General features: G+C 38.2%; 1 protein-coding gene across 6 annotated transcripts in view; it reads right to left on the reverse strand.

Annotated features, from left to right (window-relative positions):
• Positions 1-8,488, reverse strand: part of LOC109195704 (uncharacterized) — a 28,610-nt gene extending 20,122 nt beyond the window's left edge. The window contains exon 1 of one of the 6 annotated variants that reach the window (XR_003214738.1): positions 4,307-4,361. Coding sequence is in view for 2 of the 6 variants with exons in the window: in XM_019348375.2 (XP_019203920.1) it covers positions 8,213-8,436 (224 nt within the window). In the remaining 4 variants the exon portion in view is untranslated. Of the gene's footprint in view, positions 1-540; positions 858-4,028; positions 4,277-4,306; positions 4,362-8,212 lie in introns of those variants that run through there. The other 5 variants (XR_003214737.1, XR_002057262.2, XR_002057260.2 and 2 more) reach the window with 5 other exon arrangements.
• Positions 8,489-14,398: the final 5,910 nt, after the last annotated feature.

A 14,398-nucleotide genomic window follows, 5' to 3' on the forward strand; every position in this document is an offset into this window, starting at 1 on the left:
ATGCTCAACATGTCAGAAATATTCATGTATTTATTTATTAGGATTTAGAGGAGAAACACGGTTAAAACACGACTTTAACACACACGCTCACTTCTACACACACACGGTGACTGACAGCTTAGCAGGCTGTAGGCCTGATAGATCTTTAACCTTAACTATGCCCACAGTCAAGTATCACCACAAGTTGGTTAGATGCTCAACCAGCGTTTTGTTTCGCACAGCATCTTAAGTCCATGCAGCAGTGATACGCACACAGCTTATTTCTTCATCAACTCCCATTTACCAAGCAATGTATTTTTAAGGAGTTTGAGCACCTTTGTTGTGCACACTGTCACACGCATGGGCCCTTTAACGTAAACCTTAACAAACGGTTTTCTATTGTAGTGTCACAGCTTCAGTTTATATTTCTGCAAACACGCTCACAGTGTCAGAATCAGTGCGATGGACGAAGGCACACAGAAGCAAGTTAAAAACGCAAACACACACGGCACCTCAAGTTATAATCAGTTACACCAGTCACAAAGCCAGCATCCTACTTACTTGCACATCAGGCTAACTCCACTCCACCAGTCCATATCCTCCAAATATTTCAAATTCCACCCTGGGGTTTTAATTCACCTGTGCGTCTAGGTTTTATCGCATCCGAGAGGAAATAGCGCAAAAGCTCAGAGACTCGAGACTACAGAGTGTCCACCCTCCTTCTCTCCCTGTCTCTTTGTGGATTTTGCAAAGGACCGACACGATGTCCTCTCCCTCACACGTGCAGGCTGCGACTGACAAGTGCGGAGAGCCCACGGTGTGCAGAGGGGATAAACTCCGCCTCAGAGAGAAAGAGCGAGAGAGGGAGAGAGAGAGAGAGAGAGGGAGAGAGGGCGCGAATCCGAAATTATTAAAGCCAAATTAGAAATGAATGCAGGTGCGTGTCAATCAGGAGCTGATTCCTCCAATTATACTCATTATCCGTGGGCGTAAAATAGAGAGACGAACGCATCAATTATTTCTAAGAGCAAGATGCAGATGGAGCTGCATGGGTCAAACCTGACCTTTCACAGGCTGTATTTTTGAGAACTCAATTATAGATGTTTAAAACTTCCCTGTATTCATAATTTAATCTGTGGAGAAAAAATAAGGAAAGGACTGCTTTCCCCCCGTTTCTTTTGAGCTTTATAATTCGGTTCTGGGAGCGTAATGGGAGCACAAACTTCCTAAATTCATTTACTCCTTACGACTATTCTGGAAGGTTTAAAGCTTGATTTGAGCTGTTCATTCATGTAATCAGTCATGAGCAAAAGATAACTCGCAAAACACAACTGCGGTGATTTGGTGTCAGGGAAAGGCAGTCAGTGAGATGCAAGGTGTTAATCCAAATGCTAGTTGTGTGTCCAGTTAGGCTTCCTCTGCTGTGCGCATTAAATAGCACACCACACACGTGATTATGCATTTTATTGTATGGCACCAGTTGGGAAATAAACCCAATTAGCCGTCTTACAGTCTCGTTACTGTATCATGTGACCTGATTGTGAGCACAAACATTTTTATTACATTATTACGACACAGTTCGGTCAGTGCGCACACCAACAGTAACATGTTAGAGGATTTAAACGAGAGTTAAGAAAATGTTACAATACAATCTCTTGTTTTATTTCAAGACTATAAAAGCTCGCTGTTGAGGCACCGAGCAGAGGAATTCTGGGGGGTTTTGTACTGGCTGAAAGAAAAAGGGTTCACGCCTAGCTAAATCCTGATAGTATTCAGGCTTATCGAGTGCGATATATTATGATGTGAGTGATACCCGGGCTGTGGAGATGAGATAGCGAGAACGATAAGAATCACGCCCTTTGAAAGAAGAAGCCAATGGCAGAGACAAGACCCGGATAGCAACTTGTAATATCTCCCAAAGTTTGAAAGGATATTTAAAACGCTGCTGGAATCAGTGTATGTGTGTGTGTGTGTGTGTGTGTGTGTGTGTGTGAGAGAGAGAGAGAGAGAGAGAGACATGCATTGCTTGTGTTGTGGAGACCCAAATCATAAGGACTTGTCGTTCTTATAGGGACAAAAATCAAGTCCCCATGACGCAAATAAGGTGAACCCGTGTTTTAAGGTTAAAGTGAAGGTCAGGGTTATGCATGTAGTAGGTGAGGCTAGTTAAAAAGTTAATGCAAGTCATTGTAATGTCCTCTGAAGACATGGATATAGGGATGCACGTGTGTGTGTGTGTGTGTGTGTGTGTGTGTGTGTGTGTGTGTGTGTGTGTGTGTGTAAACCAATAAAAGAGCAGGGAGCTACAGTCCAGGTTTTCAAACGAAGCTTGCATCAGATAGCAGTTACACAGGCCTATCTGATTATTGCGCATGGGCAATCTGTTAGTATCATGGAGGTGCAGCTCTGCTGTCAGGCTGCAGCACAGGTCGGACTTTACTGTATGAATCCTATTCTACTCTGCATCATTTATAAATAGATCTAATCGTGGCCTCCGTTATAATGTATCCGAGCTTGTGCAGCACATAGTGCATTGGCGCGGTTAAAAACAAAAATCAAAACACGAAGAAGCCTGCATACAAAGCACATTTACAAATCTTCTTTCAACATTAGCATGAGCTAGGTTTTCATTTTCATTGCACGGTCATCATTGCACCTGAGCATGCGTGACCAAGTCCTGGAGGACACGTGCTTCCCAACATCGCTTGCACCTGCTTGTAAAATATGTAACCTCCATTTCTGGCACCCATAAAGAAAAATACGAGATAACGTGTGTGTGTTGGAAAGCATCACACTCGATCACACAATCACCAATGTCAAAAACTGTTAAAAATATAAGAAAAAATATCACAATATGTAGGTCTTGATATCACCCGTTTGTCTTCCATTGTTAAAGAAATAATAATAATAATAATAATAATAATAATAATAATAATAATAATAATAAAACCTTTTTATGGTGACGGATCTACTTAAAACAGCTGCCAAATAAAATAAATGTTTTTGGTTAAAAAGAAACATTATTTTTGTTACATTCTAGTTTTAATGTTCACAAACGTCACACATGGTCACAATTCCTGCTCTAAACATTTGAACAATATGTTGAAAGGTGTGTGTGTGTGTGTGTGTGTGTGCGTGTGTGTGCGTGTGTGTGCCTGGAAAGATTTTCCCACAAACAAGTGACAGGGAAAATTTGCCCCCACTCCCGCCGCCCCCCACCTCCCATCTCAAAAAGAAAAAAAGAAAGAAAGAAAAAAAAGAGAGAGAAAGAAGTCAACATCAAGTTCAACAACGTGCCGGAGAGAAATTTACATGACAATCGGGTCTGGGATCCTCCAAGTCTCCCCCTCTCCCTCCAACCCTGCACAACAGAGTCTGGCGTCAGCCCCGCTACACTTTCCCAGGCTCACAACAATATCTCCCTGCTGAACTCTGCACTGCAGCGCTGCCTGGGGCCTCCACCTCCTCCCCAACCTCCTCCTCCCTCCCTACTACCACATGAATACTTCTTACATGAGCACATGGCAGCGGAGACCCTCATTAAATATTCCGGAGTTTGCGTTAACTTTGAAGCGAGCGAGCTGACGTTCATCCCTGCACGATGGGAGCAAAATGTCCAATCTTTAAATTTACAGTAAATATTAGGTGATCGGGAGGCCTTATTGTGCATTATTATTATTTTGCACTATATAAGTCAGTTGATGCTAATATAAAATCTCAATCACAGTTCTCTTATAAATTTAGATAATTAAGCAAAAATAATTTTAGGGAAAAGAAAAAAATAGAATAATATGTAACTCGGTGCTTTTGAAATGAAAAAAAAAAATATCTGGTAACACACACACACACACACACACGCACGCACACACACACACACACACACACACACACACACACACACACACACACACACACACAGATATGTATTTTTCTTGTGGAAGTGAAAGCAACACACTGAAGAGGAGAATTAAAGACATTTCCAGTGAAACACAAAATAACGTCCACCACGCTGCACCTGCATCACTGTCAAAATATAAAAGGCTACTTACAAATCACTTGAACGCAATCCAACACTTACATCCACATAGATCGTGTGCATTTAAAAAAGAAAAGAAAAAACCTTTTCGGGAGCAATAATTCGCCGCAGAAATGCACTCATTCAAATAATCTGGGCTCCACATTTACATACATATATAAATATATTGCCCACTTTCTGCCAGCACAATAACTACAAACTGCTCTCCTCCTGCGAATCTTATGTCTTTTAGCTGCTACATTAACGGATGACTTCCTGACATGTTATGCAGAAAAAAAAATCCTCTCTTACCGGATAAAGCGGGTCAGGCACGAGTGTGAGAGCTGCGGCTGCAGACAGCGAGAGAGGCGAAAGAAGGGAGGGTGATAATGAGGAAGAGGAGGAGGAGGGAATACAGCCGGCTCAGAGCCTATCAAATTTGTCAAACAGAGGCCTATAATATATATCTATATATCTATATATTAATTTATTATTGGTGGGGGGGAATAAACGAGAAAATAAAACCGCTCCGAATCAGGTTACTGATTGATTTATCTTGAAATAGAAATCAGATCACATCCAGAAAATAACTACAATTAAAAGTGTGATGATGAGGATGTTTTGAATAAGCAGGATGATGTAAAGCATCGGTACACGTCAGTGTGGCTAAACAACCACCGGTTTAAAAGCTGAGCTGGACGTATTTTCCTGCATAAAAGAGATGAGATATTCCTCTCGCAAACCATATCTATCTATATATATATATACATATACATATATATATATATATATACATATACATGTATATATATATATATATATGAAACAGAAGCCTAATTGTGTGTGTTCCCCCTCATTGATGTAACTGTTTGATTTTTGTTGTATACGCCTGAAAAAGGACACTCCACTCTTAGAATGGGCTGAGTCCAAGATCTAGTTTTTAGTCTCTCCATCATCACGTGTCATGTGCATTTACAATATTATACCGTGAAAGAGTGGATGGTTATGCAAAACCTCTTAAAAACATAAAGGACTATTGTTGTCTCTTTGTTTTATAGTGGTAAGTGACTGAAACAGATTGTATCCAGCGCTAAGGTTAAAGCAGGAAAATAAATCCAAAGCACTGTATGATGTAGTTAATCTTTACAAAAATGCATTCTGGGTATTCAGGTGTTTCCAGCCTGTTTATGATGGAGCTATAACAGCCACGAATGCGCTCTCCTTTGGAATAATGAATTTTTATTAGCTGCTACTCACCAACACTAACTGACTGTAGCTTGTGAATTTTAACCTTCTGGATCTTAAAATGCGAACGACATGCTGCAGGCTCGTGTTTAGAAGGCACATGTGTACAGTAAAGCAGCTTACAGTGAAAACGCAAAGACTGCAGGACGAAACAGCGACACACTTTGGCGAGAAACGAGACGATCGCCTCGTGAAAAGGTGTCCACAGTCCACGAACAGTTTTTGTTGGGTTTTATTAGAATATTGATCGAATGTGTGAAGCCTGTCCGCGTGCGCTTCTTGAAACATAGAAATAAAAAAAAGGGAAAGCAAGAGAGAAACATAAAGCTTGTTTTTTTTAGCTGAAGACTGAACCTACACATTCAAATGAAAAGAAAACAAAAATATATTCAGATTGAATTTCATTGCTAAAAATCAAAATCTACATTTTGAATTTTAAAAAATGAATAATTTTAATTGTAGAAAAATGTTGCAGACTGCTGACGTGGTGAAAACAACGCTTGTAGGAAATTAAACATACAGCTAAAAACTGTCTTTGCATAATATTTCCTTTGTAAACTGCAGTGACAACAAATAATTTTACTAGATGTAATTTCATATAGTAGCATTAAAGAATGCTCAATAATCTTAATTTTACCTTTTCAGATAAGTAAACGTGATGAAAGTCAAAGTGAAAAATGTTAAAATGCTAAGTTAAAGTTAAAGGGTTAAAGTGTCTCACACTGTAAATGTTCCACTTCTACTACTACTACTATTATTAATATTAATGTTATTATTATTATCATTATTGTTAATATGTATTTATTTCTCTTTTATTCGTCATACAGTTATATAGTAAGTGTAATTATTTATATTGATTCTTTATGGGATTATTTACAGAAAACAGTGTGTGTTTGAATCCAATGATGTAAACTATTTCAGATTATTGAACTGAAACTGCTTCAGTAGCTCTTTTCAAATTTTGAAGCTATCATCACTGAAGTTCACATTTATTACAGATAAATGCCAACATTCACCTGTCAGCTTCTTAAAGATAACCATTTTGTTACTGAATGTTGGGCCATCAGTGCCAACATGCATGAAAGCTTTCCTTTATGCCATATTTTGAGATTAGGCAATGAAAAAACAAAAAACTAAAAACCCCCCAAAACAAACAACAACAACAACAAAAACACAATAAACTAATTTGACATAACACCCACATAAAGTGTTGTGGGTATAAAGTGTGCAGTTAAAAAAATAACAGTATTTTTGTCAGTTCGCAGATGAATTCATATAAAGTCTCTAAATAATAGACATGATTTTAATTATGTGTGTTTGAATTGTTTAGTTGTGTTAAAAACATTTTTGGGCTCAGTGGCATGTGTTTCTGGTATAAATGGCCACCATGCATGTGTGCTGTTCTTTCTTTGCTATTACACCTTATTATACACTTTATTTCTGATCATGTTATCTAACAGAGCGATGATTGAATTTTATTTAGTGCAAAATCAAAGAGTGTCACTCAGTGTGCGACATGTGTACTTCGCCATGTTTGTTTACACCAAAATTCTGAACTAATTTTTTACAAAACAAAAGTTTTCTGCACATTTATGATGATGCAGAATTATTCCGAGCTGATCCACAGATTCTAAAATGATTTTTGATTTCGTTATGTATGTTATGGCTTTAACTTTGAAGTAAAACACGCAGAAATTATTTATTTGTTGTGCATTTTCATTTTTGTGAGGTCAGTACAGGATTTATTTTAAACTGCAATTAACCATAACAACATATGAATTTCATTAAATAAATAATAAGAATTATTATCTCAATGGTATTTTTGTGCATTACATGTTTTACACTTTGTTGCATTTTGAATTTAATGTCTGAATACAAACAGCAATGATTGATGGTGCGAATATATTTAAAAAAGTTTCATTTCTTTGTGTTGTTTGGGTTTGTGTCTCTTCTGTAAAGCCTGTGTGAGCTGTGTTGGTGTTAATGTTACATGTTATAGCTCACAGGCCTCAAATTAGACTGATCAAAAGACTCAACTCAGTGATGCAGCAGGCCCTGTAGGGGAAGACTTCATGTTTGAATTTAATAGATAAACCTTATTTACAAAAAATCAGCAAATGTTTTTTTTTCTTTTTTGTGTCTTTTTTTTCTTTTTATAATGTCCTATTTGTGCATTTGTTATGGAGTGGATTATAGAACAATAAAATGCATTGATAACAAAACAGCAGTGTGATTAGTGCATTTTGGAATAAGATGTGCTTTCAGACACAAGACATCAAATCCATGATTGCAAATTAAGTAAAAAAAAGGGCAAAACTAAATGAAATGCAATTTAAAGCAATTAAAACAATATAATTTATAACACACAAATTAATCAATTATTCGTTGTGAAATGACAATATGACGTAATACATTAAGAAAATAGATTAAAACTCCTTTAAATATAAAAATCAGTGTATTGTCAGTTGTGCTGTAAATACGCCTCTTTCCATAAGAAGACCAGCCAAGAGGAAACTACAGTTATTAAAGAGCCTGTTTAATAACTAAACAGACCTTTATCATATGAATATGTCAGAGACAGTTTATTCACATGATAAAAAAGGCTATTAGAGAAAAATAGTTCATATTTGTTTATTTTAACAGTCCAAGCTTCTTTCATATCTTCTCTCGAAAACGCAGTCAAGCTATTAATACCGTTTAAGCAAAGCTGAGACACAATCACACTTTTACAGGGCGCTAAAAAGTTGCCCATCTTCCTCAGAGTCCGCAAGCAGCGGAAATATGCGCCATTTACAGCAGTTTATGTTGGACATTAAACAAGTCTAAATTCAGCTTCAAAGGTGTTAAAACTGCTCGCAGTGAAAATATACCCCAGCCTCTGTCGCAGTTTTCATTAACACGAGAGAGCCGTGGATGTAAAGGCTTAGCGCAGGCTGTGTAAACGTGTGTATAAACCAGTAATAAAGTTCTTACCGCAGCAGGCTCCTGCAGAGACCTGTTAATTCCTCCTCTGCCTGGCGTGAAAGAGGGACCGCCAGCCTGAGCCCTCGTGCCTTAATTTGAAGCAGGCTGGGTTTTATGATAATCAGCGCTGACACCGACCTGCGCGCCATGAATAGAGGAGGGCACCCTCGAGCCTGCGTTCCCACGAGCCGCATTCCTGCGGTCAAGTTCAAGCTCAAAGCGCGAGCCACCATTACTATGCGAGGCGTGCCGCGTGGCTAATTCCAAAAAGGCGCGCACTGCTCGCCGTGGGAGAGTTCGTCACCTTGTATTCAAATGCAGCAGCAGATAGACGGATAGGCCCACTGAGAGGCTGTGGGCTACACTCTGAAACACACCAACGGGGCTTCTGCTGGCTTTACTTTCACCAAAAGCATTAATAAATAAACAAAAAGCACACAAACTCAATCTCCAAATATCCTGCAGTTAAACAAAACAAACAAAAAAAGAATGCAGCTTACTTTCAATAATTATAATGATGTAAGTGTCCTTTTAAAATATCTCAGTTTGAAGATTTACTATTTTTTTAATTTTTATTTTTTATACACTCCGTTTTCTGTTGAGAAACTTTCAGGTTCAGTGATCTGAATGGGCCCAAATGGAAAAAATAGTCATCAAATGACTTATCAAAATCTCTAAAGTCTAACAGCTGATATATTTTATTAGACTATAAGTCTGGTAAAAAACAAAAGTGTAAAAAAAACCCCCATGTAGCATCAACATTTAACTGAAATTCACAAATGAAAAAGAAAAGATTCAGCGTCTACACGTGATCACAGATCAGCACAAATCAGCATCAACATTACAAAAAACCCCCATCTAACAATAAAAAGAGAAAGAAAAGCATAAATTTATAAGATTATGAGTTAAAATGTATATTTTTGTTATCTTTGGGGACAGTTTATATTTATATATATGAAAAAATAGTAATCTAGAGAAAGAAAATCTTCTTGGTGCAGAAATTGTGATTGTGTAACAGTGACCTGTCAGTGGATATCAACATTTCTGAAGGGCAGATTTACTAAAACAGAAGTTTATGTTCACATTTATCAGAAACATGCAGCCTGCGCTTTCATTTCAACCTTTCTTCTCTTCTATACTTTTGCAGCTTACATTTTCAGTCTACAATAGTTTAGACATTTCTGAAGGAAAAACACTGGGCTTTTTCTTCATAGATATTATTATTAATATTATTATTCCCACATCCAATCAACTTATTGCTGGATACAGTGTATAAGAATAGAACACAATAAACAGTGTGCTTCAACTGTGGCTTAGGCTAAACTATATATTTCGGATGATTTGCAGATTTAAATCTTTCACAGTTTAAATAAAAATAAGTTGGATGTTTTTTGAATTCGTACGATGAAGGCTTAAAACCAGACTACATGCTTGTATGCACGAGGACGACATCAGTGTGAGTAGTTTCAAACGCAGATCATTCCCACACGTATGGCGGGCATGTAAGTGTGATGTGTCTAGTCAGAGTATAATTGGCTGGCTCAGTCTCAGACAGCTCTGTCCCACCTCCCCATGTTCGTGTATTTGAGGTTCCATAAAACAGTGTCTGGCTCGCTGATCCCACGACCCCTGGGGGAATAAATCCCTCTCTCATGATTTGGATTTTCCGGCTCTGTCTGCGATTGTAAAGTCGAGAGTTTAAAATGTCACAAAGTTTTTAACACCTTTATAGCATCTATTTCTATTTTCATATTCTTTCAAAATTCACTTCGTCTGACATGTCACTGTGACTGTCATCTATGTAAAGCTATGATTAATATTCATATCTGAAATTAAAGTCAGCAAATTATTGGCTTTTGCTAGCCTTTAGCTACCAACAAAACAAACAACACCAAAACATGGGTTTGAATCTCTCACCCATCATGTAGCTCTGCTATTGTTTAGCATTTACAAGCCAGTATACCATTTCACTAGCCTCTTTTACACCGACCTCCTCAGCTGGAGTTTAAAAGCCCGACAACCTCATAAAGGCATTTTACGTTCAACTCTCTGTGGTCCTGCTAACAGAAACAGATTGATCAGTGTGGGGGGAAACGTCTTATTATGTAATGACGACAGAGAGGGCTGGCCAGGTCAGATGTGAGATGAACCCCTGACCCCGCCTGAGCTGTGGAGTGTGCCGCTGACCACAGGGCTGTTGATGAAGTCGTGGACCTGTGGACAGTGCATTTGGTGACCTTTGGTGGGCAGCAGACTGATGTGTCTTTAACTTAATTAGCACTGATTAGTTGACCTGTGGAGGCAAGAAGCCAGAGAGTTACCTGAGCTCAGGTCAAAGCTGGATTGGAAAAAAAACTGTTTTCCTTTAATATTATCTAAAAAGCCCCCCCAAAACACGGAAACACAAGCTTTTAATCTCCACAGTGCAGCTTTCACAACATTATTCACTCATTATTGTTGACAATAAGAGAAGATAATTAAGTTTTTATTAGTTATTACTTATTTACAACTTATTAATTTTATATTTTTTTCTGTATTTTATAATTTAACAAAATAATATAGGATTACACATAGAAAAAAAGCTAGTGTTACAGAGTTTTATGCGTCTGTTTATAAATATGTTCAAAACTCCAGCAGACACCAGTTTTTCAAAAGAGAAATGAATCTTAACTTTTAAAGTTTGCCAAAGCTTTCATCCTCTCCCAGTGACCTTCATAAACAGATGGGGTTTGTTTACTCTCTCAGAGGTTGACGAGATATAAATATAAATTAGTACAACATAAAAATACCAGCTTTAGACTGATGAAGGTATGTTATGTAGTCAGTCATTATTTATTAGTTTATACAAAGTTATTTCAAAGAAAAAGGTGGCAAAATTTCATAAGAAATACAAATAGCAATTCAAAAGTATCTAGCAGTGTATTGAGTGTAACTAAATCAATAACCTTAATTGTCTCGCTTTCTTTATATTTACACGAAATTCCCCGGTCTATCTATCTATCTATCTATCTATCTATCTATCTATCTATCTATCTATCTATCTATCTATCTATCTATCTATCTATCTATCTATCTATCTATCTATCTATCTATCTATTTTAGAAAAGTGATTAATGTCCATAGGTTTGATGTATGTTACTATGGTCTTTCTTACTTATAATCCAGCTACCTTACTGGTACAGATCAATCTCATGCTCAGCCATTTGACACCCAGGCAGAGAGGAAGTTCACTTGATGTGACATAAAAATTACTAAAACATACATGTGCCAACGATTTAGGATTTTCATTTATGAAAAAGATGCATGTGTTTTAAATTCAGTTGAAGATTTTTTTCTTTGCTGTTCTTCCTTGTCAACAGTTAAAAGAAATCCTCTTTGTTTTGTTTTTTAATTTTGCCAGTGCAATGATGGTCAGTCTGGTGGGCAATGATTTCATACCCCCAGCCCACCGCACACACTCACGCACACACATACACACCGCAGGGCAGTCATTTTTCAATCAGCCCTGTGGGCCTCTGACAGGTCTGGGAGAGGGTCTGCCTCCATGTAAGGCAGACTGGCAGGACTGACACCTCCGTATAGCAACGTTAATTATGGGCATCTGTTCGGACGCCCCAGTCTGGGGGCCTTCTAGGGTCCTTGGCTGTTGCCATAGGGACGGTGGAGAACCGTTGGTGGTTTTGGGGGGCAGACAGAGACCCCCTTATTCTCTTGAGGGGTGGCCAGACATGACCCCCCACAACTCACCCCTTTTGATTCGGGTGGGAACAGGGAGCAGCCAGCCAGGAGAGAGAGAGAGATCGTTCCAGCTTCATTTTGGGGACCATGGGTGCACCTCCTGAGAGGAGCAGAAACACTTTTAGTTTCAGTGCAGGAATATTGTAGCAATGTATGAGAGTGTTGTCCCTGCTTTCCTAAATGATTTCCACATTAATACTGAGTGGTTAAACTGTAATATGGTAGTACAGATACAGAAAACACACGTGCAAACAAATTAGAAATACCCAACACTTACACTGCATTCTTCAGACTGTCCACCATGACACCCCACTGACTTACATTCATCTAAACCTAACCACAGATAGCTACAACTGGGGTTCAGTCTGAACCCCAACCTGAGCTTACATCACCGAAGTCATCTCTTCATGGTGTTATGAAAACTTTCTTCTCATCCTCATAATGTGATTGCATAAAAAGATTTAGGTCCCCACTGTATGAGTAATACCTGGACACACACACACACACACACACACACACACACACACACACACACCCTCTGCATGAACACCCTTTATTCCCACTTTGCATACATTAGCCAGTGTCTGTGTTCTGAAATGCATTGTTGTGTTTTCCCACACCCCCCTATTTGATGTCTCTTTTGTCACTGTGAATAAAAGCAGACTGATGAATGGGAGGTGGGCTGTAGCTCCATTTCAGGGGGAGAGACCCCCATTAATTGCCAGCCACAGAGCCAGTAGGTGACCCCTGCTGGACAAGATGTGAATTTTCTGAGAAAACTCTGATCGTCATGACCTGAATGGAAATCTGAGTCTCACAGGAAGCTTAGAATAACTGCTTTGCCTCCATGTTTGGTTGTGTAAAATAACAGCTGCACACTGCACTCTTATTTGTGAAATAAGTGTACACAGTGGAGGAACAAGTCTTCTGAATGTGATGACATGATCCCAGCAGACAAAATGTGGAGCAAAGAGTATGTTTGTGTGGGATAATGTAGGATTAATGCTGAGAGGTAGTATGAAACTTTAATAACCTATATCTACCTTCAAACACAATAATCAGGGGAGGTCAAATATTGCTGTTTTATATCTGAGGTTCATTTTTTTCAGCTCCACACATTGAGCAGAAATTCAAACACTGCTGTATTTTCTTTTTTTCTGTCTCCATCACTGTTAAAAATGTTATAATTACACTCTCGCTTTCATTTAATTTGCTGTTCTGTCTCATCTCTGGTCTTAAGTAGATCTTAGCACATATTTTTATGTGTTTTATGTGATGCTCACACATATTGACTTTTGTAAATTAGAGCCATTAAAGATGTAGGGTAGGAGATAAAAACAATGTGCAGTCTGACATTAAGAAGGACACATAGTCATCCCAACTCCTGAAGTAAGAGGAGAAATGTTAATTGCACATTATTGTTTATTAATATATCCTGTAAAAGCATTGTGTTGCTGATTTATTAGGTGTTGTTAACATTTTACACCCACATAAACTGTTTTATTAAGAAAACCCATCAAATCAAATGTAGTCCAATAAAAAGCTGTTCCTCAATTATTTCCTGATAATGAAAAACCACTAAGTGTGATTCAGTCTTCTTCTTTCTCCTTTCAGGATTTGCCACAGCAGATTACGGATACATCTATCTGTCCTTATTGTCCTCCTCTGCCACACCATCCCTCTGCATGTCCTCCTTCACTAAATCCATGAATCTTCTCCGTGGTCTTCCTCATTTTCCTCCCACCTCCATATTCAGCATCTATTGTCCAGTACGTCCTCTATCCCTCCTCTGCACATGTCCAAACCGTCTCAGCCTTGCCTCTTTAACTTCTTCTATCTTCTCTTCTTCTACCTTCTCCTATCCTTCCTCGTCACTGAAAATCTTACCATCTTTAACTCTACCACCTCCAGCTCGGCCGCCAGCCTTTTTGTAAGTGCAATCGTTTCCAAGTCATGCATCACAGCAGGTCTCACTCACTTCCAGCTTACAAACCTGTAATTAAGAATAAACATACAAGTGAAATTAACACCTTTTTCACATTGTGAACACAAAGTAAAAATGCAGAATATTTGAGAAGCAGAATTTATGGCAGAGTTGTTGGGATTGCATAGGAAAGGTGTTCCTAATAAAGTGAGTCAAACAGGGGAACAGGGAGAATTTGAGTCATTTAACTACTGTAAGTGAAGGCATTAATGTCACACTCAATAATATTCCTGTGCAGTCCAGGCTTTATTTACAAAATTCACTTAAAGCACTTTTTTGTACTTTTAATGGTGTAAATGGTTATTATTGCTGATACTGTTACATATTAACAGTTTTTTCCCCCTGATGTATTGATTTCATCCTGATTTTATAACTTTCCTCTCTCCTTCCTGTAAAATGATGTGTGGCTTCTGCTTTCGAAAATGTTGGATTTCCAACAAAGAAAAAAAAAGTAAAAAAAAAGTCACCTGTCA

Source organism: Oreochromis niloticus, linkage group LG18, assembly GCF_001858045.2.
Source record: "Oreochromis niloticus isolate F11D_XX linkage group LG18, O_niloticus_UMD_NMBU, whole genome shotgun sequence".
In the NCBI taxonomy this organism is placed as follows: domain Eukaryota; kingdom Metazoa; phylum Chordata; class Actinopteri; order Cichliformes; family Cichlidae; genus Oreochromis; species Oreochromis niloticus.